A 24005-nucleotide genomic window follows, 5' to 3' on the forward strand; every position below is an offset into this window, starting at 1 on the left:
AGCGCATCCTCTTTCCAGACGATGGCGCTGTGGTAGTTGATTTGTATAGAACATGCCTCCAGGCCCTTGGGTCTCAAGGGCTCTAACGAGGCAGTGGTGCTCTAGAAAATTGTTACATATGCATGTTACATATTTTATATTCTATTAATATTCGCAATGCCCCTTTAATGCTCATAGTACACGTCATTTGTCATCGCCATAAACTTATTACACGTAGATTTTACGCACGTTACAGTGACTATGTTAAGGCCCCTTTACAGTCACGTCACATCAATTTCATAGAATCCATCACTCCACTGCGAAATCACCAAGACTTGCGTGGCGCTGTTTGGCCAAACCTGGCCCTTGCGCCAATAAAAACCACACATTCATTCATTCATTCATTCATTCATTCATTCATTCATTCATTCATTCATTCATTCCAGTTGTGTCATAGCTTTGGCCTCTTGGTGCGGGCAACATGATTTGGCCTCTTGGTATGTGCTCGTGCTCGCGATGCTGTCGTGATCGCTGAAAGACCGTCATTTCAGCTTCATGATCACACCGGCTGCATGCTGTTCTCGCCACTACTTCCACTCCGGCTCAGAGGTCCAAGTTGTGTAATAGCTTTGGCCTCTTGGTATGTGCGCGTGCTTGTGATGCTGTGGTGGTCGTAGCACTACCGTCATGTCAGGTTCATGATCCCACTCTCTGCATGCTGTCGTCGTCATGCCTTCCACTCCGGCTCAGAGGTACAAGTTGCGTAATAGCTTTGGCTTCTTGGTATGTGCTCGTGCTTGGGATGCCGTCATGGTCGTTGCACTACCGTCATTTAAGCTTCATGATAAAATTTGGGGTTCCTAAGGGGTCAATCCTAGGACCTAACTTCTTTGATTTGCACATCAGTGACATGGTATCTATCACACAAACCCCTCCTATTATTCTTTACGCTGACGACACAAGTGTAATTTTTCTGGTGACAATTTAGGTTCCTTAATTCCGCTTGTAAACTTATGGCTTAAGAATCTATCTGACTGGTTTGTTAAAATGAACTCTCATTAAATGCTGACAAAACTAAGTACATTGTTTTTACCCCTGTTAACAAACGTGTTTATATGAATAATGATGTGACATTCGAGTCGCGACCGCTACAAAAGGTAACACAAACTAAATTTTTATGTGTTCAATTCCGCGAGAACGTTTGTTTGTCTTGTCATGTTCACTATATTAAACGCAATATTGCACATTTTATTCGCATGCTTAATAAGTTTCGCTTACTGTTGCCTCGTTACTGTTGCCACGTCAGCTGTATTTTATTACGGTTCACTGGCGACTACACTACTGCCTGCTTGTCTGGGGCACCGTTACTAGGTCTAACATGGAAAGCCTCCATAGAGAACAGAAAGATAGTGTACGCTTTATTCAAAACCTACCACAACGTGAATCATCATCAGCATATTTTAGGCAGCATCGAATCTTGGACATTGAATCACTATATTAAGTGCGATTGTCAGAGTTTGTATTTTCAGATATCCGAATTGATCCACAACTCTTCTTTTTGAGGTATACCAAACATGAACCCCATTACGAATTTAGGAGTACAATTTCATCAAGTTTAAATGTAGGATGAACTACGGAACACAGCTATTAGGTTGGCAAATTCCTAATCTGTTAAACATTTATCCTGATCTGATTGATATCATTAAACCTGTTCCTCTTTGGCTGTTTCCAGAAAACAGGAAAAGATATTTCTCGACTCGAGTATAAGCCAATTAAGATTTCTTCGATTTTTTAAGTAAACTTGTTTGTCAGGTGGACATTGCTTAAGGTTGTTTAGGTGATCCAGTTAGGATTTCTTGCTTTGTTTTTTGCCATGTGAACAAGTTTGTGGTTATAAATGTTTAATTAGATTGATTTAAATATATGGTGCACTTTTCATATGTATATTGCTGTAGTCTTTCTGTAAGAAATTGTTTGTACTTGGTCATTAATTATGCCGAACCTGTGCCTGCATGAATGCGGGGTGTCTAGGGCCTAGTCAGGTGACCACGTGTGTCACCTTTAGCCCTCTTCACCGGGACAATTGTATGTTGCCTAAATTTTAGTAAAGACAATAATTAAATATGACACGTTGGAGAGGTAGCATTCCCACAAGGAACAAGGAACTGTTTTAGCTATAATTATGCCACAACACGACTGCTGCCAAATCTCCCACCTGACATATTGTTTTGTAGTTTACGAGAATGGCAAGGATTCGTTTCTTTTCTTTCGGCCCGGTACCTGAGTGGATGGTTCACGATTGTATCAGAAGGTCAGAACTTTCTGCGAGAATCCTCGAGGCAGCTGTAAGAATTGCCACATAATACGGCATCTTTACTATAGGTCGATTCGTGTGTTTCTTATTTGGCGTAGCAAGGTAGACGGTTGGTTGAGTTGGTAAGGTTCTATAGTGATTCAGGGGCAATTAGCACACATGAAGTCGATGAAACAGACAATTCAACGGCTACTCGTAACTAATAGTTTATTAAAGGAAAAACGTGTATTCAAAGAAAATAGAACTAAATGCGCAATCGCCAAGCTAACAAAGGGGGCTCCTTACGTGTGATTATTCAAAAATCAACCAGACCAGCGCAAAACAAACAGCACTTTGTGCAAAAAAACAGGAATTTATGTTGCAGTTCCTTCAAATGGATGAGGCTTGATTGTGTTTGGCGCTTTTTATACCAACTTTTCTTCGAAAAAACAAGAAACCATGTATTATGAATAAGCAAGCCTTCCAGCGGACCTTATATTTATCTGTCGATTATTCAGTTTGTACAGATGGAGAAAAAGGACATTCTCCGTGTTCAAGGAACTCGGCATACCTGGGCCGGAGCCTAGCATCATTTTCGGCAACCTGCTTGAAATCTGGAAAAAGGTAAAACATATATCTCATGCCCTGTTTGCACATTTTGCGTTCCGTTTAGACGCGACATTCGCAATTTGAAGGAGCTTAATTTTTATGTACATCCCCGTGGCCATCACGTCACACATGACGTCATAGGTGATCAGCGTTGGCAAGCGTTCCCTTGCTTTAGCTGGCTGGCGCGCTGGGCTGGGCGGCTTACTTGAGCTTTTCAACGTCGTGTACGAAAACGGCACAAGCGGCATACTTGTTGGGACACGACTTCGCCTGGCTTGATTACTTCAATTCATGTATGTGATGACAAGCGTTCGTCATACCGCCACAAAATATACAGGGACGTTCCAAAAGTAAGTTCCGGCAAATATTTTCAGGAGGAAGCTTTGTTGCCAAAAAAAAAATACACCATAGAACCATTAACTATACACGTTGCGCTATTTTTCCACATGGTAACCACCTAGGTTGACATATTTGTCGTAGCATGCAATCAGTTTGGAGAAACCACTCTTGTAAAACTCGGTACTCCGCGATGCAAGGAATTGTCCATAGCCTGCTGCACCTCAGCATTGTTTTAGAAGTGACGTCCCGAGGGTGCGGTTTTCAATGCATGGAACAGGCACCCATTCATACCGCATGACAGCACGCACTTCCATTGGCGACCACGTTGTCTGCACACGTCGGTCTGCAATTGTGATTTGTACTCGAATAACCTCAGGGACGCCGGTCTGCTGCTACTTTCTCTTCGGTGCCCTGCGCATGCGTCATTCCTCCTCCCTTGGCGCTCCTGCCGTCGCAGTACCAGCAAGGAGCGTCTATTACTATGGTTATTGTTTGCTTCACCTGCTGTACCATTTCCTCTGTAAAATAATGACGAAACATACTTTCGGTACGACCCTCGTATAATATTGCTCCCCGCCGGCCCAGCGATTGAACACGTCTGATACGACTCACAGATATATAGTTTCCACCGTATAAGACTCCTAAAATTGGGCTTCTAGTAAGTGTCCCCGTAATTGCCACTAGAAAGAGCCTGCTAGACATTTTCTGGCAAAACAGCACGCAGTCGAATGTCCCAGAAAGCAGCTTCCTGCCGTCCGATTTAAAAAAAAGTAACAAAAATACAAACCAGGAATAACTACCCGGATACGAGTCTTGTCGCGATAGTATCCCACGTGTCGAGAACTTTGTGAACATTGTGTTTTCTGCATTCACGGCCTCCTGTGTTCATGTAAGTCACGCTGCGGTGTATTTGTTTTGTTTTGTTTTCAGAACACATGCCATTGGTCATCGCGGTTGTTTCCCTACACCACTGTGTCGCACAAGCACCTCGACGTGCTATAGGGGGGGGGGGGGGGGAGGAGGTTATCGTATACGCCAGGAGGCGTTGAATTAAACACGCACACTGATAACGTTCAAGCAATGAAGCAATGCCAAAATCCACTTGCGTATTTCGGATATAAGAACATTTCATCTTTTATTCACCTTACTGGCCCAAGTTCCGGACAACAATCATTACCAGTACACCCAAGTATAAGACAAGATATTTTGCTATGCCGACGACGGCCATGATGCCTCTGGTGAACCTGAAAGTGGTGCAGAAGATGTTGGAAAAAAAAGTACCTTCACCATCTCCATGCACGCGCACATGTTAAAATGTTAAAATATGTTCAATCGCGGTAAAATACAAATTGTTCTGTAGTATTCAACGAGGATAAAATTTCCTTTATTTTTTACTACCCTGGAAATGTTGGCAACTTTCCCTGCTGGCTTTTCCGCAGCATTCGCTCGTATTATGAATATACTGGTATAACATGAAAAGGTGAGCTATTTTGAAATCTAATTAAATCAGAGACTGGGATTTTACGCGCCAAAAGAAGAACATATAATGAGATAATGAGGGCAGCCACAATGGGTGACTCTCGATTAATTTTGCCTAGGCTAAGGTTTTTTTAACATTTACTGAATGCACGGTACAAGAGCGTTTTGGCAATCCGCCCCTATCTGAATGCGGCGTGACGTCGAGCTCAGAATGGCAACGCCATAGGCGCCAGCCTACCACGATTGATCAGCAAGTACGCCAGGAACAATATTGCAATACGGTGTTTTCGTGCACTGACAGCTACTTCTTTTTTTTTAATTACAAGAAACGGTTTTCGTGTCTCTCTAAAGCGAACTGTTTTTTTTTTCTAATACACATGCACTCATTGAGTTCTCTCTCAAGCACCGTAGCAGTCAGCCAGTGAAAAAGCTTTGACAGTCAACAATCCAAAATGATTGAAAATTCTTTCCTTTCAGGGCATAGGCCCAGCGTCGACCGAATGGCTGAAGAAGTACGGAGACATCGTGGGGTGAGTCACGCTTTCTGGTTGCGATATCCGCAGAGATCGCGAATCGCCGCAGGATCACAATCAGTCAGCATTCGGAATGGAATCGCGCAGCTTGATCTGTGCTGCTATGATCTTGTTCCGTTATGCGGAAGCTGCGCTTTTGGCTTCCACTGGCGGCAAGTCGTTCTTTCGTCTACTTTCGTTTACTTTATCTTATCATTCTTTCTTTAAACTTAAAACAACAAATAACTTAAGCAATGCTTTCCATGCGCCCATAGTCTCTTTTCTTTCTTGTGAGTATTAAAGATCGGGTCCCCATATTACTTCCTTCTTCTGGTTCTTTGTTCGTTTATTAATACGGACGTTTAGGGATAATTATTCACGTAATGACCGCGTGACCCCTCGCACTTTTCGTTGCCGACTACGTGCTGCAAATCTTAACATCGTTCGGCTCTCGCACGAGAAAATCCTTGCCGCATCAGATCATTGTTACTACACAAGCGATCTAGCTACCATAGCGTTTTGTAATTAAACTACTGGGGGACAATTTAGAGGTGGAATTGTGCAGCCGCCAATAAAAAAAAATGGGCAGTACATAGAGTTTTTTTTACATTTGCATTTTATTCTTTGACATAAAAGTTAGCAGTTTCTTATATTAATTGCGGTTGAGTCTAATGACCTTCGCCCCCCTCCCCCAATTCTACGTTATGCCACACCCGAGATTTTGGGTACTAGATTAAATAAAAATTATGGGTCTCCCGTCGTCGAAAGGAGAAGTAAGCACAAGATGGCTACCGGCAAAGCATATTGGTTGGACACGGTACTACCCACAATATTAAAATTGGTATAGTGCATGTTCGCAACGACAAACCCCACCAAACCAGAGAAGACGAACGTATTTTGAACTGAACCTCTGTCTCAGCGCCGAAGATGACAGTAAAGTGTGTGGCGCCGCCCTGTATTTGCCTTTTGAACGTCGCTATTGGAAATGACAAACAAAACTTCAGCGTACTTGAAGTTACAGTTTCAGCGATATTGTGAACACATATTAGGAAGAACGTGGAAGCGATATTTTCTTGTAACTTCTTTGGGCAGTAACTAGCGTATCTAATGCAGTCCTAAGCAAAGGGTTGGGGGCCATAGACCGCATTTTCTTAATTTTTGACTGGTTGCTCGGATGTTCTCGAGCCCAGCTCTGGCTTTTGGCTCATGGTCACTGGAAGATCGGCGAGAGCTGGAGCTAAAGACATTTCATGATTAATAGTGCAGCGTTACAAGCCTGAGAAAACTTGCAAAAGAACCGATATTGCGGCAAATTGGTGCTCATTCATCTTGAGGAGCAAACGGCAACAAACGATGAGGGATGTGAGAATACCAAGGTTTTACGGCGGTCTTTAATTTTCCTTTTCTTCGATCAATCTCGTCTGTAGGCACTTTGTCCTCAAGGGGAGGCTGCTTATTTGCACAGGATAAACGTTTTAACTTTACCATGAAGGAATCATGTGGCACACCAATTTTCACTACGTAAATAAGTAACGACCCTCCTCACAGTGTTTGCCGGAAAATCTAGGTCATCGTAGCTAAGTAGAACCCGCCATGTGTAATATCTTATGTATATTTTAAACAATAAGGCTAATAATATTAAGAAAAAAGCCGACGGGTCAGTATTAAACAACAAAGGAGGCGATAGTTTTGCCAATAAAATTATTCATCACAAAAAAAATTGCGCCACTTAAAAACAGCAAACAAGTTTGTTGTATCAAAAAGGGCGAACTCAATACTTTCATGAAAACAGGCATGTCTTAACATTTCGCACGACGCCTCAGTAAAATTCGGAGTTTACGCAGTGAGTATGAGTTTGTTCAGAATGTTCCATGGTGCTTTATAAATATTACCAGGTTGCAAACCCGGTCGATCAATTGGCCGACTGTTCCGTGAACGACTCTTTTTTTCTGCTTAATGCGAAATGCTTTGTACAAGGAAATAATCGGGAAAAGTCGTGAAGCGTGACGAGGCCCTGTCACCCTATACAAAATGATGACTGACGACAGGGGTAGTAATGGTACGAAGATACACATAGTTTAAATTCAAATAAGCACGCCCCGTATGTACAATATACACTACATGATATCCTAGCGCATATAACAAAAGAGCAGCGAAAGAACTGGCAATATAAGACCAATTTACTCATGTAGTAGTGATCCATAAAAATATACATATGAAAAAGTCAATAAATGCGCATGAGAAAGACGGGCTTAAGTAGGTGTCTGTGAGGTGTTGGACAAAATAGCAACATATCATAACTTAAGAAGCACACTGATGTACGCTATTGACCGAACTGCCAACGCAGGTTACTGAGTTTAATTGCATTAATGCCTATGTCGCCAGTTCGTTCAATTTTATTTAATATGCTGGGGAATTTGTATTTCAGCACTTGTGCACCGTAATTAGTACGGCATCAGTCGACTTTCCACATTGCCGGCTTACATAATAAATGAGTGGGTGAATTCTTTTGCAGGCCAGCTAAAGTAATTAATGCGCTTGGTTTATTTACTGCGATTATTCTATACGAGCGACAAAGCCTGTACATATACAGATAATCCAGAAGAACAATCTTATTCTGGCAAGAAAGCGCTTTAACGTGAGCGAGGAGTGTGGCTTTACTTATGATACGAATAGCCCAATTGCCTTAAATTCTTTGATGTCGTTGTCGGTCATACGAGCGCAGCATAGTTTAAGGTAGAAGAAAACAGTCAATGATAGCGGAATGTATTAACCTGGCAAGGAAAAGTATATTTCGATGTGATAGACCAGTGGTATGGGGTAATCTTTCCATGACGAAACCGACATGTTTGCCCTATTCATATTTCTAGAAAAATAACGGCCTCACGTTTTTATATGCGGGACAATTTTGACTGCGGTGCCATCTGTTGTAAATTGAGGAAGTTGGAAGAGCTTATTACGTGCATGGAAAATCACGTATTTAGTCTTAGTGGTGTTGATCCCTACATTAGTGGGACACAAAGTCGCCTAATAAACATTTTAGATTTCTTGACTATTGATTCACCGTATATCTATTTACATCCGTTTATGTCCATGTGGCAATACGGTTTTGCCTATAAAAAAAAATTTGCAGCAGCTACTGGCTATGACGACGGCGAAGAAACACTTTTTCTGCGTTTAAGTAGTCATCGTTCTCAGTAGAAAAAGTAATAATATTCGTATTGTTGCTACTTTTGATGTAGAAAAAAAACAATATAGCGCGTTATATGCCCATATTGGTTATGACGCAGATGTACGTGACAGAGCACAGTGGAATAGCGATAACTGAATTTTTCCACCCCTCATGGAACACATAGTATATATATATATATATATATATACCTTTTATTTGTGACGCTATGCATACAGAAAGGGAAGGAGACAGCCATATCTACCATCTTCAAATAGACTGATAAAATTAGGCAAGCCAGCGCCTGGCTCTAATGGAGACTCGCCTGATATTTTGCCGGGCTGTAAAAACTGACCGCTGAAGCTTTAAGCAGAGCAACGCGCAGGCTCACGATTGCGAAAAAAAAGAAGTTAAAATATATAAAAGAAAAACTAGGACGCAACTTGCAAATGATTTCTACATAAATGCGTTTTTCTCAAATTATGTATAATACGCAACACCTGCAGTCAGTACGACACACGCCAATAAAATCAAGAATAGCCTAGCAGAAGTGAAATATGGAGCACTGATTATGTAACAAAATTTCATGAAATGCGTGGCATCCGGTGCCATTGCTCTGTAAATGTGCACTACATTGCAGTCCTCAATGCATGACCGAGGATCGACACTTTTGTTTTATTGTTTGCTACACAGTTTGCTGCACTAGTAGGCTTTCACCTGAACAGTCTACCGGAAAGTAATTAACCTTGGCCGACAAATTACATTCCAGCCAGACTTTATCAGACAAGCACTGCAGCTTGGACCATTTCACACAGTGGAACAACGAGTGGCACGTATCTTGATATGGTTAGGGGCAGGTTAAGTGACAAACATAAGTATTTTGCAAGGGTGATGGCCAAGCAAGTTGTCTCCACATGTTGTGGGGAAAATGAAGCTCACTTGAAAGCTTGCGCACATAACGAAGCTCGAAACGCTTCATCTTGTGCAGGTGAGCCAATTATATTGACAGCAAACATGAACGCACTTTACGAAACACTAATGCATGAGTGCACTCATTAAGTGAGTACCTACGGGCTTGCTTAGAGAATTAGGCGAGGAACGCTGACGTTTCACTCATCATTTTGGCGGGCGTATATTGGTTAAGCGAGAATATATCGCGAGGAGTATTTCTGTACATTTGAAAGGCACATGTAGTATTGCGATTACGATGAGAAACAATGAGCAGTAGCTGTGCCGATCGGCAGAAGTCGAGAAGATGTTTACGTAAACAAGTATACCAAACCGAAATTCGGCGTCTATAGCAAGTTAAGGCAGACATGTTAAAAATCCAGGCCATTATTCTTTTTATTTGAACGTCCCAAAGTAACACACGGTTGTTATACGAGTTGCAGCGGAGGTGCTCCGGTCCGTCCTGGCTCGCTTGATTTCTCTGACGCGCCGCCAGTGTCAGGGACACAGCGATTTTTTGTTAAATTCCGCACACCTCTAAACCTCATGCGTGACCAGTAACTGAACCCGCTACCTAGTGGACAATAGTAGAATGCGAAAACAACATAGTCACTGATGAATGTCAAGCATCAACCACAGAGAAGTATTCTGGGACGCTAATTCTCGACCTACTCACAGCTTTTGCTTTTGCCGTACTCTCTCTTGGCATACCTGCCACCTTTATATTGCTGGCTCGATGGGAATTTTCTAAACGTCGCACCTATTGCTCTCAACAGTCGTAACGGGCGTGTTACACTTCTTTGCAGCTATTACAACGGCGTCATGCCTGGCATCGTTCTGCGAGACTTTGAATTGATGAAACGCGTCTTCATCAACGACTTCCACTATTTCACGGGACGGCAGGTGAGATGCGTTGGAACAAAATGCCTGAAAATAATTTTCTGCTAATAAGGTTTCTAAACACAAACGCATGTGCAAGACAATCTTCGCCAAGTAAATCATCAACACGCCGACTTTAAACGTTATGCTGTAAAACGCTGTGGCGATTCGTGTATAGCTCGTTTGAGCAAATGCTGCCTGCTTGTGCACTTTCATACGTGCTGCAGATATTTCAGAGCCAAAAAAGGATATGGTCGTTGAGTCGTTCCCGCGTTCCTCGCTTTGGCAGATCATGACCATCGTTTCGAAAAACCTCCCCCTGAACGAAGTTCGACTTACGAGAGTGGCTGGCGACGACTGGCGTTACTTGAAAAATATTGTGCTTCCTGCCTTCAAGACAAGTAATATCAAAAAGGTGAGCGGAAAAGTTTTTCCAATTTATTGACCCATTTTGATTGATTCGTTGATTGATCGATGGATATATTGATCGGTTGATTGATTGATTGATTGATTGATTGATTGATTGATTGATTGATTGATTGATTGATTGATTGATTGATTTTAACGTTTCAAAGGAACACAGCGCGCGATAGTAAGATCTGATGTAACAGAGTGTTCCGGATTAATTCTGACCAACTGAGGTTACCGATGCCTCAGGTGAGTTTTCTGGGAGCGGTGTTTAATCGACGTATATGTGTAAACGGGTTCAATTTTACGGTGTGTTTTAGGTGATGGCCTAGTTCTCTTGAAGGCGATTTTGTTCAGTGCCACCTTGTTGATGAATATTCAGTATGTGCTAATTCATACGGCAAAATACACATTCTGGGGTGCTACGTGCCCCAACAACGATATGACTGTGAAGCACGCCGTAGTAGAAAACTCAGGATTGATTTTGATCACCTACGGTTCTTTAACATGTACCCAATGCACAGTGCACGGGCTTTCTGGCAATTCAGTCAGATTGGAATGCGGCCGCCACGGCCGATATTTGATCCCACGCCCTAGGGCTTAGCAGCGAGATGCCAAATCCACTAAGCCACCACGGCGAGTACGGGGAAAAGTAGCCATCGCCAGCTCCAAGGTGCTATCATCAAAATAGCATGTACCAAAAAAAACACATTCAGTCATTATATCCTCGTTTCTGTGAACGTATACTGATACAGGGTGTTTCAGCGAAAATTTTCAAAAATCTTTAAAAGTTGCTAGTTCCAGATATAATCACAATCGTATCTCATGAGCTAGTCTACTCGAAGCGGCAGACAATACTTGCGCAAAAAAATTGAGATGCAAAATCGACTAATTAAGAAAAATTCACTCGTTACGTTTTTAACTAATAACATTATGGCCCATATTGCAATTTACAAATTCTAGCCTTACAATTCGCAAGAGGGATCCACTTGGAACAAATTTGGAACATAACACCAGTTTCAAGATATAAATTCCAGAACTTTGCGGGGAAATGCATTCGCGTTACAGTTAATTTGTTAAAAAAGCGTCGCGTCATGCACTGAAGCACCAAAGTAACTGGAATGCCAATGGATTTCCCCGCAAAGTTCCTGAATTTATATCCCGAAACTGGTGTCGTAAAATTAATTCGTTCCAAGTGCTTCGGCCTTGCGAAGTCCACTGCTAGAATTTGTAAATTGCAAGATGGGTCATAAGATTATTAGCTACGAAGTTAATTAATGAATTCTTGTTAATTAAACGATTTTGCATTTCAATTTTTTTTCGCAAGTATTGTCCGCCGTTTCGAGTACACCGGTTCATAAACTAGAATTGAGCAATGTGCCGCAGGTCTCTTTTTAAAAATTTTGAAAGTGTCCGCTGAAACAACCTGTATAGGCTGTGAACCTCAGCCGTCTACTCAGAACACGTGATTTCCTATGCACTCAAAGTGTAGTCGACAAGCATCAATGAAGGTGCAAGGCCCGTTCGCGCACAAAAATAATTTCAGTTCGCGCGCGACGTGATTTCTACGCATGTCCGCGAAGGGCGCTGCGTTTGCGCGCAGCACCTCTAGTGTCCCAACGCTTAAGGGGCGCCCTCATCTATCGTTTTCTGTGTTCAGTAAGGTACACACACGTCATCCGGGTCCTTTTCTTGCTTGTTATTTTCTTGCTTGTTGTTGTTGTTGTTGTTGTTGTTGTTGTTGTTGTTGTTGTTGTTGTTGTTGTTGTTGTTGTTGTTGTTGTTGTTGTTGTTGTTGTTGTTGTTGTTGTTGTTGTTGTTGTTGTTGTTGTTGTTGTTGTTGTTGTTGTTGTTGTTGTTGTTGTTGTTAGGTCGCCACGAGTCGACGCCTTGATCCCGAAGCTTTTACCGGTCAGGATGGCGTAAACTTTGCCTTTGTGGCGACATCGCTCGATGAACTGTCAGGCACCGTACATGAAATAACGAAACAAACACAAGACATGCCGCCATATCAAGCCACTTAAGCAGCAATGTACTCCCAAATAGAGAAGACGGGAACATAACGCAGCAAGGCCACACCCCTACTTCTTGAAAAAAACGAGGGATCCAAGCCATCGACTTACCACACTCGTACTAACTGTTTCTTATGGGCAGGGTAATTTGCTAACATGTTATTTGCTTTCATATATCGTATGAATATGTCGTGCTCTCCGACCATGCATAGCGTAAAGCAACCGTGCTTGATAGGTTCTTTCGCTCATTCAATTTCTTTCTGCCTTGACTGTGTGTTGGCTGTTTGTTGTCCTTGCTTGTTCTTTCTTCTTCTGTTGCGACAGTAATTACATGGACATTCCAGCCGAACTTCCGCCGTCGTCTGCACTGCCGTCGTCACCGTGATGTTCCGCATAAACCCCAAATGCATAACACTGCGGCCGCGCGCCGTTTGCTGCAAGTGCGAGCCGAACTGTGCGAGGTTGAGCGGTGAAGGGCGGCGGCTTGATGCGGTGGTGTATTCTCGTGCTCGCAAGAGAGGAAGCCGGTGAAAGTGTGCGCCACCTCCGCACGCGTGCAAGCGAGGGAGTGAGGAGATGTGTGCTCGCTAGGATGGGGGGGGGGGGGGGGCGGGGCATGGTGTTCATCTCCTCTCCTACTCCAGCTGCGATGACTGAGCGCGGCCGCGCGCGCCTCCTACCTTGGAAGTAATGTGCGCTGGTTTCGAAGGCTAGCCGACCTGTCATGGCTGACGGCTTCGTGGGCGCCGTGTTTCCGCGTGCCTACTTTGTGCTGAAGTGATCGGCAGTGCAAATCGCAATTCTTTCGCCGTTGTTGCCTCTATTCATCACGCCATTGTTGTGACAGCGAGTGTCCGAGGTCATCGAGTGTGCTGTGTTCTTGTTTGTCTGCGCGCACGTGACAACGTGATCGTCAATTCAGTTAGTACGCGAATGTCTAAAGCAGATTATGTAGCTCATAAAACGACTACCTTTACTTCCGTATAGCTGTCTAATAGTTTGCTATCGCAATCAATGCTTCACCTTTCGGGGGTCGCTGTGACTTTTTTCTTCACGTTTCTCCTTCTCAGCGGTTCATTTTTGATGTTTCTTGTGAAATGCAGCCCTTCGATGACCTAATATTCGAGGCACACACCATTTGAAATACAACGGTTCTGTCTCACGTGTGGGCTATGTTCCAGGCCTTTCCGTTGGTGCGCGAGTGCGCCGAGGAGTGTTTCCGGGTGATGGACCTCAAGCTCGCACGATCCGACGGCTGCGTCGAGCTGTTCGAGCCTTTCTGCAGCATGGCCTGCGATTTCGGCCTGCAGTTCTTCGCCGGCGCTCGCACGGACATCCAGCGAGACGACGAGGCTGCGCTGGCCTTGTGCAATGCGGCACGCCGCAGTGTCGGCCAGTTTGGCGGCGTTGCTCTCTTCTTGCTTAGTGAGTATTTTACTTAGGAGCCAATCATAGGCGGCATTTAGCAAAGCCACCAGTTTGGCGTAGTTGGTACACTTCCATCATTGTTCTTGAGCGCTGTGCGGCACAAATTAGCGAGCCGAAATGGGCCCAGATTAGGGAGGGTAATAGAATCGGGCACAAAGGACCGCTAACTGCAACTCGTTAGACACAGGGAACGAATTAACAACACTGTCTCCTTTGAGCTCCATGGCTGGCGAGAGATATTTAGACTGCTTTGAATTTTGGCTGGCTTCTATTCTGGTATTACAACATGTCCACTGACGTCATTTATTTAAGAAGATACAAAACGAGAGTTCCGCATTGCAATTCTATTGCTGATTATGGCACAATTTTGATTTAATAAACAGTAACCACCGCATTGCCTGAAACACTATGTATAACACAGGGAACTCTTTCTAGGAAGTCGGGAACTGCGCCAGAACTTCAGCTATTATCATTTTTCTTTTGCGTCAATTCCAGATATCCTACCTGACAGTCCACTATTGCACAAAATGCTCATGAGTGTGTGGTCTCTCTTCACTCAACTGCCTTCGGACGAGATGATAGACAGGATGTTGCCCATCATCAATCACCGCAGAACGAACCCTGACGTAAGTTATTCAGGTTCTTTAAAGTGGACCGTCTTATGATTGGCTATTCAGCCAGTTTCAACTGTTCTTTGTGCCATAGTTAAATAGGGTGGTTTGCTGACTACGTAGGCACCACTCAAAAGAGTAAACCGGTTCGAAGCGTCGAGTGTAAAAACAAAAAGCCACTTTAAAGCCTCCGAATCGCTACATTGACATATGATTTCGTTCATTGCAAACTTTTGTACCGAATACTCTACTACGGATGCACTACTTATGCAGTTTAGCAAGATCATCAAAGATGAAGTTGGTCTTGACATGCCAACTCTTTTTGAGGCACTTTCGCTTCTCTGCTCATTTGCCCAAGTTCTCAGATTCTTCAAGATAACCTCGTCACGGATCAATAGAATATGTAACACAGAACGTTCGTAAAAGATAAAATGACATAACCACAGCACATAATTGTTATGGCCACTATGAAAATATTGTATCAACTCCTCTGACGTAGCGCTCATTTAAATCGCAACTTGTAGTCCCTGATGAAGGAGAGCAAGGAATCACATTTCATTTCGTCACATATTAAAATTTTGAACCAGTATTCGCAGGGGGATTTAATTAGAGCAATTTCCGAATGGAAGCGAATATTGACACACGTACTTCAACTTCATACTTCATCTTCATAGAGTGACCGCGTTTTACCGTACAAGAAATGTTATCTCTCAGCGCACGACGCACTTGCGTGTATCGGAAACTTCTCGAACGTTATTGAAGGTTCTATCCGCGTCTGTTACCACTGAAACTTGTGTTGCCTGATTGCTTCTATGCGCGACGCGGATTGTGTAGAACTGTCTGGAAGACACGCGGGTACCAGCGATTATTCTGGAACCTTCGATGACTCAGATATAAAACCTGATGTGCTTCCCCGGCAGATCAGATTTCGACAATCGCCGAACGCATTCGCCGCTCTCGCTGTGCATTGAGTGTAACCTGCTTTTGTGGGAACAAGTTCACACAATAAAAAGTTATTTTCGTCATTCAAAATTTTGCTGCTTACTTTACTGTAACTACCACGTGACAATATGAATATTAGAAGAGCAACCTTAAAATCCTATCGAATCGAATTGAGTGCCGAGTACTTTATACTTCTGACTAAAGGGAACTTTAAAGGTTGCGTTGGAATTCGTTAAGTAAAAATATCTCATTGCATTATTATTGCACAACTGTGCATACGTTCAAGAAGTAATAATATTTGGGGTTTTACGTGCCAAAACCACTTTCTGATTATGAGGCACGCCGTAGTGGAGGACTCCGGAAATTTCGACCACATGGGGTTCTTTAACGTGCACCTAAATCTAAGCACACGGGTGTTTTCGCATTTTCGCCCCCATCGAAATGCGGCCGCCGTGGCCGGGATTCGATCCCGCGACCTCGTGCTCAGCAGCCCAACACCATAGCCACTGAACAACCACGGCGGGTTACGTTCAAGAAGGTAGGCAGATGTTGGGTCCCTACCGATGGCGCCTGCCAACCTTCTGCTCACCTTGCTTTTCCCCTCAAGTGTACATATTTTCAATACGACAAATAATAATAATCAATCAATCAAAGGGGCCAAATAAGATGCCCAGGAACAACTTCGAGTGTCTTCGTGCTGGTGCAAGGCGCAAAACAATGCACAGGAAAAACAGTGCAGGCGCGCACACACACACACACACACATACACACGTACACATCAAAGAAACAATAATTTCGCAAATACAGATTTCAGCAGCGCACAAAATGTGTATACGAAGAGAATACAAAGCACAAGTCCAAACACGTAGAAGGGACTACTCTGCAACTTATTTCTCTACAACTCCTTTCAGAAAAATATTAAAATTAGGCATGTAGATGTGCAGGCACCCTGAAAGGGTGTTACATGTCGCCTGCAATCTAGATAGAGGGCCACAAAAATCCGAAGGCTGAAAGGCGCGCTGTTTCCTTGTTCCTTTCTGCGGAGTGTAAAAGCACCCATTAGAAAGCAAGTGCGAGAGCATATTTCTTCATGTATTCATTTGTGGAGAAAAAGAATATCCGATTTGTTGCGTCTACAGGTGAGGGTAGGTAACCTGATTGTCTGTGTTGGCTCTATAGAGATGGAAGGCTTTTGATAAAATCGACGGTTAAATATAGATGTGAATTTTTTTGCACTCTTTCAAGAAGTTCACACCTTGACCTACAAGTGCCACCGCAAACTACACAGGCGTACTCAAGAACTGGAAGACATACACTCCTACATAAAGTTACTACATAAAGACCCAGGTTGTGTGAATTCTCTCGTCACCCGAAATACTGAGCCGAGCATTCGAAGTGCACGTTGTCTCATCTGTTGAGCGTGGGGCGAGAAACTCGGAGAGCTCTCTATGCAGTCTGCAAAGTTATTTTTTCCCTGACCACTTGGCAGGAGAACGCCTTTAACGCTATAGGGAAATAAAGTCCCCTTAGTCTTTCGCCTGAGGCTTACAACTTTCGTTTTTGCTGCGTTTATGACCGGCTTGTTTTCAGTGCACCATGACGCAAAATTCGCAATGTCCTACTGAAGAGTGGCGCAATGATTAATATTTTTTTACCGCTTTCAATTATTTCGCGCCGTCAGCATATAACGAAACTGAAGAGTTTGGAATGACTGCCGAAGCGTCGTTCTTAAACAGCGAGAAAAGAGTGCCCAGGACAGACGTGTGAGGAACTCATCTTGCAACCACATAAAGTTCCGACGTCTGACCATTTACGCTAACGCAGCAGTACCGGCCGCGCAGGTAGCTTCTTATAAGTGCTGTGACAGAGTGGTGTAGATGAAGTTGTGCCCACTTTTTAAGGAGTATTTCGTGGCATACATCAAACGCCTTACTGAGGTCATAATAAATTATATCCAGCTGTCTTTTCTTATACACTGCTTGAAAGACATGCATAATGAGTCTAACAAGGTTGGTAGTTGTGGAGCGTCCCGATGTGAAGCCATGCTACTGAGGAATCATAATATTTTTAATGAGGATGAAATGATTGAGTGCAGAATTGAATCGAATAATTTAGATGACGCGCATAGGAGTGAAATAGGCCTGTTGTTACTCGCAACACTTTTTACTCCTCACTTAGAGATGGGAACAACCCATGCTGTTTTCCAAACCCTTGGGAATGTGTTCGTCTTTAAAGCAGAATTAAAAATACAAGTAAGCATTTTACAAACAAGGGCACGTAGGTCTTAACCAAAGAAGGTAGAATGTCATCAGGACCACACAGAAAAGACGGTTATAAACGGTTGACGCTCCTAAAGACAAGTTCCTCTGAGGCCGATAGGCTCGAATCCCGGGAAAGATGATTAGAAACCTAACTCCATCAGTCTACCCTTCACCGTACACAGAGCCGAAGTGTAGGGCGAAGGCGCCCGCGACATCTGGCATAGGCTGGCTGTCGCCGTTAAGTAGAGAGATACCTTCTTTCGTATTGTTGGATGAGTGTTCAGGAACGTGTTTCGAGAAAGACTGCATTTTTAAGATTACTAGCTTCCACATGTGCTATATAGATGGAATGATCACGCTTGTAAAGACGTTGAGATAATAATAATAATAATAATAATAATAATAATAATAATAATAATAATAATAATAATAATAATAATAATAATAATAATAATAATAATAATAATAATATGGTCAACTGAGAGGCTAGTATATGAGCAATAGCTGAAAGGGGATCGTACCTGGTGCGCCAACCACAGCGAAACAAGGGGACTGTGCGTCGTCAAATGCACTTAGTGTATTGTGTTTGTTCAAACAGCTGAGTGTAATACTACAGCATGCCAATACAGGGAAAACGCGGGGAAGGCGGAAGATGGAAATTCAAGACGATGAGCGAAATGAGAACAAGCTGAAAGCAGGAGCCAACGTTTCGACAAGTGGACTTGTCTTCTTCAAGTCGACATATGCTTTCCTCGCCCCAGTATATATAGGCGGGCTTCTCCTAAAGGAGAGAGGACGCAAAGAGGGGGGGGCGGCAACGAGCGAAGGTGTGTTAGCGTTATGACGAATTGAGAATAAAGGAGTGCTGTCCACAAGGCCAGGGACACGGCCGCTGTCAATCACGTGTCAATGCCCGTGTGTCAGCCGCCGTGTCAACGACGTGCACAGCTACCCTCTGTTACCTGTTTCGCTGGTGTTCGTGGGCTATGGTGTCTCTGACAGAGATAAAAGAAGGAGCGCTAGAAACAGGCGCTCGTGAAAAAAAAATTAAGATGAAAGAAAAGGAAATACTGATATTGAATAAATAAATAAATAAATAAATAAATAAATAAAGGGAAAAAACAGAAACAAGAAGGAGAAGAAAAAAACGCGAAGAAACCAAACTAAGTGTTCTTGCCTATAGCTTGCAATTAAGCATAACGAATAGATTCTAAAGCTCCCTTTGAAACGTTTATGCCTATTGGTTGCAATGTCTTGAACTTATGGGTAAGGTATTACCCGGCCTCCTTGCGCCCTGTCCCCTTTAGAAGAACACGAACTATATATACTGTGGCGAGGAAAGCATATGTCGCCTTGAAGAAGGCAAGTCCACTTGTCGAAATGTTGACACCTGCATTCACCTTGTTCTCATTTTACAGCATGGCAAGGAACGGAAACATGTTGATCGGCTAAATAATAAACTGAATCGAAATTAACTCGTGGGCTGTCCAAATGCTATAATTTTTTATGGAACCAATGAAAAGAAGTTATCTACTCCAACCGTTCGTTCAAGAACTAGTGCCTCTACGCAACAACCGCGCCTGTTAAGCAGCAGGATTATTTGCATCAGTCACCACTAGCATAGGCAGTTCTCATTGAGTTATTGCTTATAGTTAAACGTTATGTCTTATTTTCTAGCAGTACTGACATTCGACAGTTGAAAATACAGAATTATGGAATCGATTACCGATCATGTAGTAATAACTAATTGTTTAGTATTCCAAATGTCAGACATTGGCACGTACCTAATCGCTGTATTTCTTTCTCCAGAATTCATTATAATTTTTCCAATGAGTGATTTCCTTAAGATCTCAGGAATTTCTGCGTTCCATCTAATAAATTTATTCAATAAATTTTTCCTACATTCCCATATTGAATAGTTTAGCTGTGTGAGTTATTCTGGTGAAAATTACCCTCCCCGTAATATAAGTGTAAAGACATGTGCTAAAATACAGTTTACTTGGAGCACTTCTTTCTTTCTGTTTCTTTTCTCCTGTATGTCATACTCGACAACGCAGTTCTTATTGATAGCTCATAATACTTGTGCGCAAGATTTCGGGAGCCTAACGACAAGTTTCGTTTTCAGGTAAAGCAGTTATAATATTTAATGTATTGCAATAATTCATTCATTCAATGTTGTTGTTTTTTCTAAATCTTAACAATCTTAATATTGTGCTTCAAATTGTAAAACTCACGAATTTGCTACCTCTCGTGGGATTATTATAACTAAACTGTGATTGCATATAGAAAGTGTGCCCCATTACTTTTTACCGCGAAGCTGTCTAGAGTTAGCATACTGGAATTTTTTCGCGTCCGTCAACGTCGACAGAAAAACCGAAACAGCCGCCAAACCCAGCGATCGATGAAGATGCGCGCACACTACCACGTTCACCGACGTATCTCGCCGCCAATCCCTCGCCGATAGTCGTTGGCGGAGACATTAACCTAGACATAAAAAAAAAACGGAAGCTGAGCACTGCTCCACCCGCTTCGTGGAAGACTTTGGCTTCGCTTACTTCAACGATCCGACTCAACCAACTACCGCACTCGTAGCATGCATCGATTTAATTTTGACCAAAGACATTTTTCTAAGAAGAACGGAAAACATCTGTGCGTATCATTTCAACCACAAAGCAGTTTTAGCAGTCATTTGAAAATATTAAATAAAATAAAGGTTTTCTAACGTGCAATACAACCTGTGTACGTGTCAACCATCATTTTTAAGAGCAGTGTGCGTCATGGGCGCACATCATGCGATCAGTGTTTGACAAGTTGCCCCGCATTCGGCGCAACATATCCACAGCTTCGGCGGCCAACCACCTTCCCAGGAGTGGATTGGCGGATATTTTTCATGCTCTTACCAATACCTGTTCCATTTGTTTAATAAAATACCCTACTTTGGACGAATGCTTTTCATCTAATTTATGTGGTTTCCACATTACCTATGTCCACAGACCACTAAGGAGGACGTCCTTCAATTGCTGTTGAACTCTGAAATACAGGAGAAAAACAACAAAGGAAAAGTAGAAGGCAAGTGCTGTGGACTGTCTACACTATTGCCTCTCTATTTATTTATCTTATTTTTGTATTTATTTGTATAATACTTTATTAAAATATTAATTTATTTATTTATTTGTGTTTTACTTTATTTTGATTTCTTATTGCTTGCTTGCTATGAAAGTGATCAGAGCGATATTCAAAGACGCAACACAAAAATTTCGCTATTGTTTAAATCACTTTGAAAGACTTTTCCCTGGTTCGCCAAAAACGTTTTGGTCGAGTAAGATTTTCTCGAAAACAATGAAAGCAATAATGTGACTACATTGGATTGTGCCTTCGTAACCACACTGTAATTGTTCCTTCAGCCAAAGGAGTGGGAGAAAACGAATGTATAGAAATGCAAGAAGGTTAACCAGTAACAGTTACAATTGCAAGTTGCGATTTCAGGCACAATAAGAGTGGGTAACGGGATATAAAAGAAGGGGAGCGAAAGCGATGTTAACCGCGCACACAGTCCAGCGGCAGCAACAGCAGCAGACATCATTCTCAAGGTCTATTACGTCTACCCAACAACCTCAGAGACTTGTGCAATTCAAGTAGCCTTATGCTCGCAGTTCCTTTGAAAGTAATGGCCTCCCACTTTTTGTCCTCGTAGTGGTTGATTGTCCAGTTCATCAAGAACTGTGCACCTTACTTTCCTCGTGGTGTGTGAATGCCTGGTCACGCACAGCTACATTTGTCTCGTGTAGGGCCGTTGGCCATTTAAATTGAGGAAGGCATAGCCCTTAGTAAATGAGAGGCCGAGAAATTTGCTCAACGAACGTTGGTTGAAGTTGTACCTCGTGGCCTGCAACTTTGAGTTTATGCAACTCATAGCTCCTGATGATAAATTGAGCGCATACACATACAGAGCATCGCGATTACTGGAAATCAAGTATATCGTTCTGACTCCAAGTGCGTCAACAGTAGATACGCAGGAATGCAAGGCTAATAATAGGTTTCCGAGTTAAAGTACATGACCCAGATATCGCATGGAATGCCATCTTGCAGACACTGTTTCCTGTCGTCATATAGACGGGGTCTCGTACTGCATGGTTTACTAAAGCTGCGGCAGGCGTGGATACACTTTAGCAGTGAAAATCGCAAGCGGTGCAGACATCTGTTCGACGTTCACGTCGTGACGTTGTTAGCCGACTACATTGTTTCTATTGCATTCTACGCCTTTGTGTAAGTCAAGCGACGTCGCGGAGCGCGTAATCCGCATTTTCTAATGCTGCTAGTAACTCACAGCGCTCGACTTTTGGCTCCTTTTGGTGTGCGATAATTTTGGATGTTTAGTGCGCGTTATCATTGAAAACGTTATGCTTAATCTGGTGATGCCGGCTAAAAATCAGTCTAAAAACACTGGAGGATGTCAGGTGTTTAAGCACTTCTGTTGGTTTGCAGGCTGGCAGTTATCTAGCTCTCTAACGGCCCACCCACTTGAGCTGAGAACGGCTTCTAACACATGCATCTTCATTATTGCTAGGTAAGCAAGGTTTTTCATGAAATGTGTCTTGAAGCAACTTTTAATTACGTAGTTTTCCTTTCTGCAGCCTTTGTATTTCTCTTCGATTTAAATTGTGGCAAGCGTACCGGATACGGCCTGACCCAACTCGCGCAACATCCACAAGGCGCATCCGCTGCCATACATGGCTACTATTTCTTATATATCCACGATTCTCAACCGGCGCTTATGAATTCCGTCTACATCCCTGCTAAGAAATACGGGCAGATAGTGAACAGGTGGTAAATACACACCGTGCGACAAAGTTATGCGCATCGCATCGCACTGTGGCACTCGGTGCGAGCGAAGCGAAGCATTAAGAGCCACCAAGCCAAATTTCAGCCATGAAAGCGTCTCCTCAGCCAAAATGGTGGACCTTTCAGAGCAAGTGGAAGTTGGATTCAGCTTTTAGAGACGTTAAAAAATTACTCCTGGCACGGCTTTAAATATTAGTTTAGTTATTTTTTACTCAATACAAACGAGGCTGCACACTTCGCCGCCACAAAATGTGTTCGTTGAGCACACTCACCAGCGAGCGCGCTCTTCAGTGCGTGTCACAAAGCGTTCGCGCGAGGCAGCCTGCGAACACTAGCGGCGAAGTTTGCCGTTGTGACGGGGGTACTATTCCGTCGGTCTAGGCATGCGTCCGTGGCCTAATGGTTTCAGTATCGCGTTTCTGTGCTAGAGAACCGGCTCACGACCAACCATCGGAATATCTCTCGTGGCTCGATTTCCACGAGTTCCGTGGTCGCGGCCCATTGAAGAAAGTGTACCCCCTGCGAAATTGGTTGCAGTTAGACTGTAGTTCCCAAGTGCAGAATTCGGTCTAAAACAGCTTTAGAAAACGGCACAGTCTATTTAATTTCGCGGCCGCTTGATATTGAGCTACAATTTCCAGAGTGCGCTGCAGCGGCTATCAGTGGAGGCAGTGACGACATGCCAACGAAGGCGAAGACCGCGATGGTGATGATCACTGGGACACCCAGCGCTCAGTAAACCCATTCTGAAGACCGCGTTTTGATGGCGTTCTAGTTTTACCTTTGATAGGGAAGATATGAGTGCAGAGTGCCGAAAGAATTTTTGTGCGGCGGTGAAGGCCGCAACTTAATGGAGTGTTCAAGAGAAAACTTAAGTGCTACGCAAGCTGTGTCGGAGCCCTGCGGTTCCTTTGAAACGTAATAACAAATTATTAAAGTAGGAAAAGCTATCTTGCGCATGCCTCATTCAAATAGACATCTTATGTACGCAGTTTTTTGAACGAATGATTCGTAAATTTTTTTTTGTTTCTCGCACCACCTTACACCAGTTCCTGATTGGAGGCCAGCTATCAGCTTGCAGGGCAGCGGTGCTCACAACAGACGGCGTGGCGCAGCGACCCACCTTACCAACAGCAGCGGCGTTCAAGTAGAAGTAGTGAGCCGGCAAACAAGGCCGGTATAACGTAAATCTATTCCAATCTGTTTTAGAGCGCAGTTTTTTGGGCACCCGGTTGTGCGTTTCGCGTCGCCGTCGTGCCTCGCCATCGGCCTTGCCGTAGCCAAGGTCGTCATC

At 43.3% G+C, this 24005-nt stretch overlaps 1 protein-coding gene across 1 annotated transcript in view; it reads left to right on the forward strand.

The window, feature by feature from the left end:
- Positions 1-2790: 2790 nt before the first annotated feature.
- The window catches only part of LOC142591042 (cytochrome P450 3A11-like), a 38663-nt gene continuing 17448 nt past the window's right edge, over positions 2791-24005 (forward strand). The window contains exons 1-8 of the mRNA XM_075703420.1: positions 2791-2896; positions 5177-5229; positions 10135-10231; positions 10497-10622; positions 13809-14052; positions 14551-14681; positions 20863-20938; positions 22355-22436. Of these exons, the coding sequence (XP_075559535.1) occupies positions 10151-10231; positions 10497-10622; positions 13809-14052; positions 14551-14681; positions 20863-20938; positions 22355-22436 (740 nt within the window). The 5' untranslated portion in view covers positions 2791-2896; positions 5177-5229; positions 10135-10150. The remainder of the gene's footprint in view (positions 2897-5176; positions 5230-10134; positions 10232-10496; positions 10623-13808; positions 14053-14550; positions 14682-20862; positions 20939-22354; positions 22437-24005) is intronic.

This window comes from Dermacentor variabilis, chromosome 8 (genome assembly GCF_050947875.1).
Source record: "Dermacentor variabilis isolate Ectoservices chromosome 8, ASM5094787v1, whole genome shotgun sequence".
Classification (NCBI taxonomy): domain Eukaryota; kingdom Metazoa; phylum Arthropoda; class Arachnida; order Ixodida; family Ixodidae; genus Dermacentor; species Dermacentor variabilis.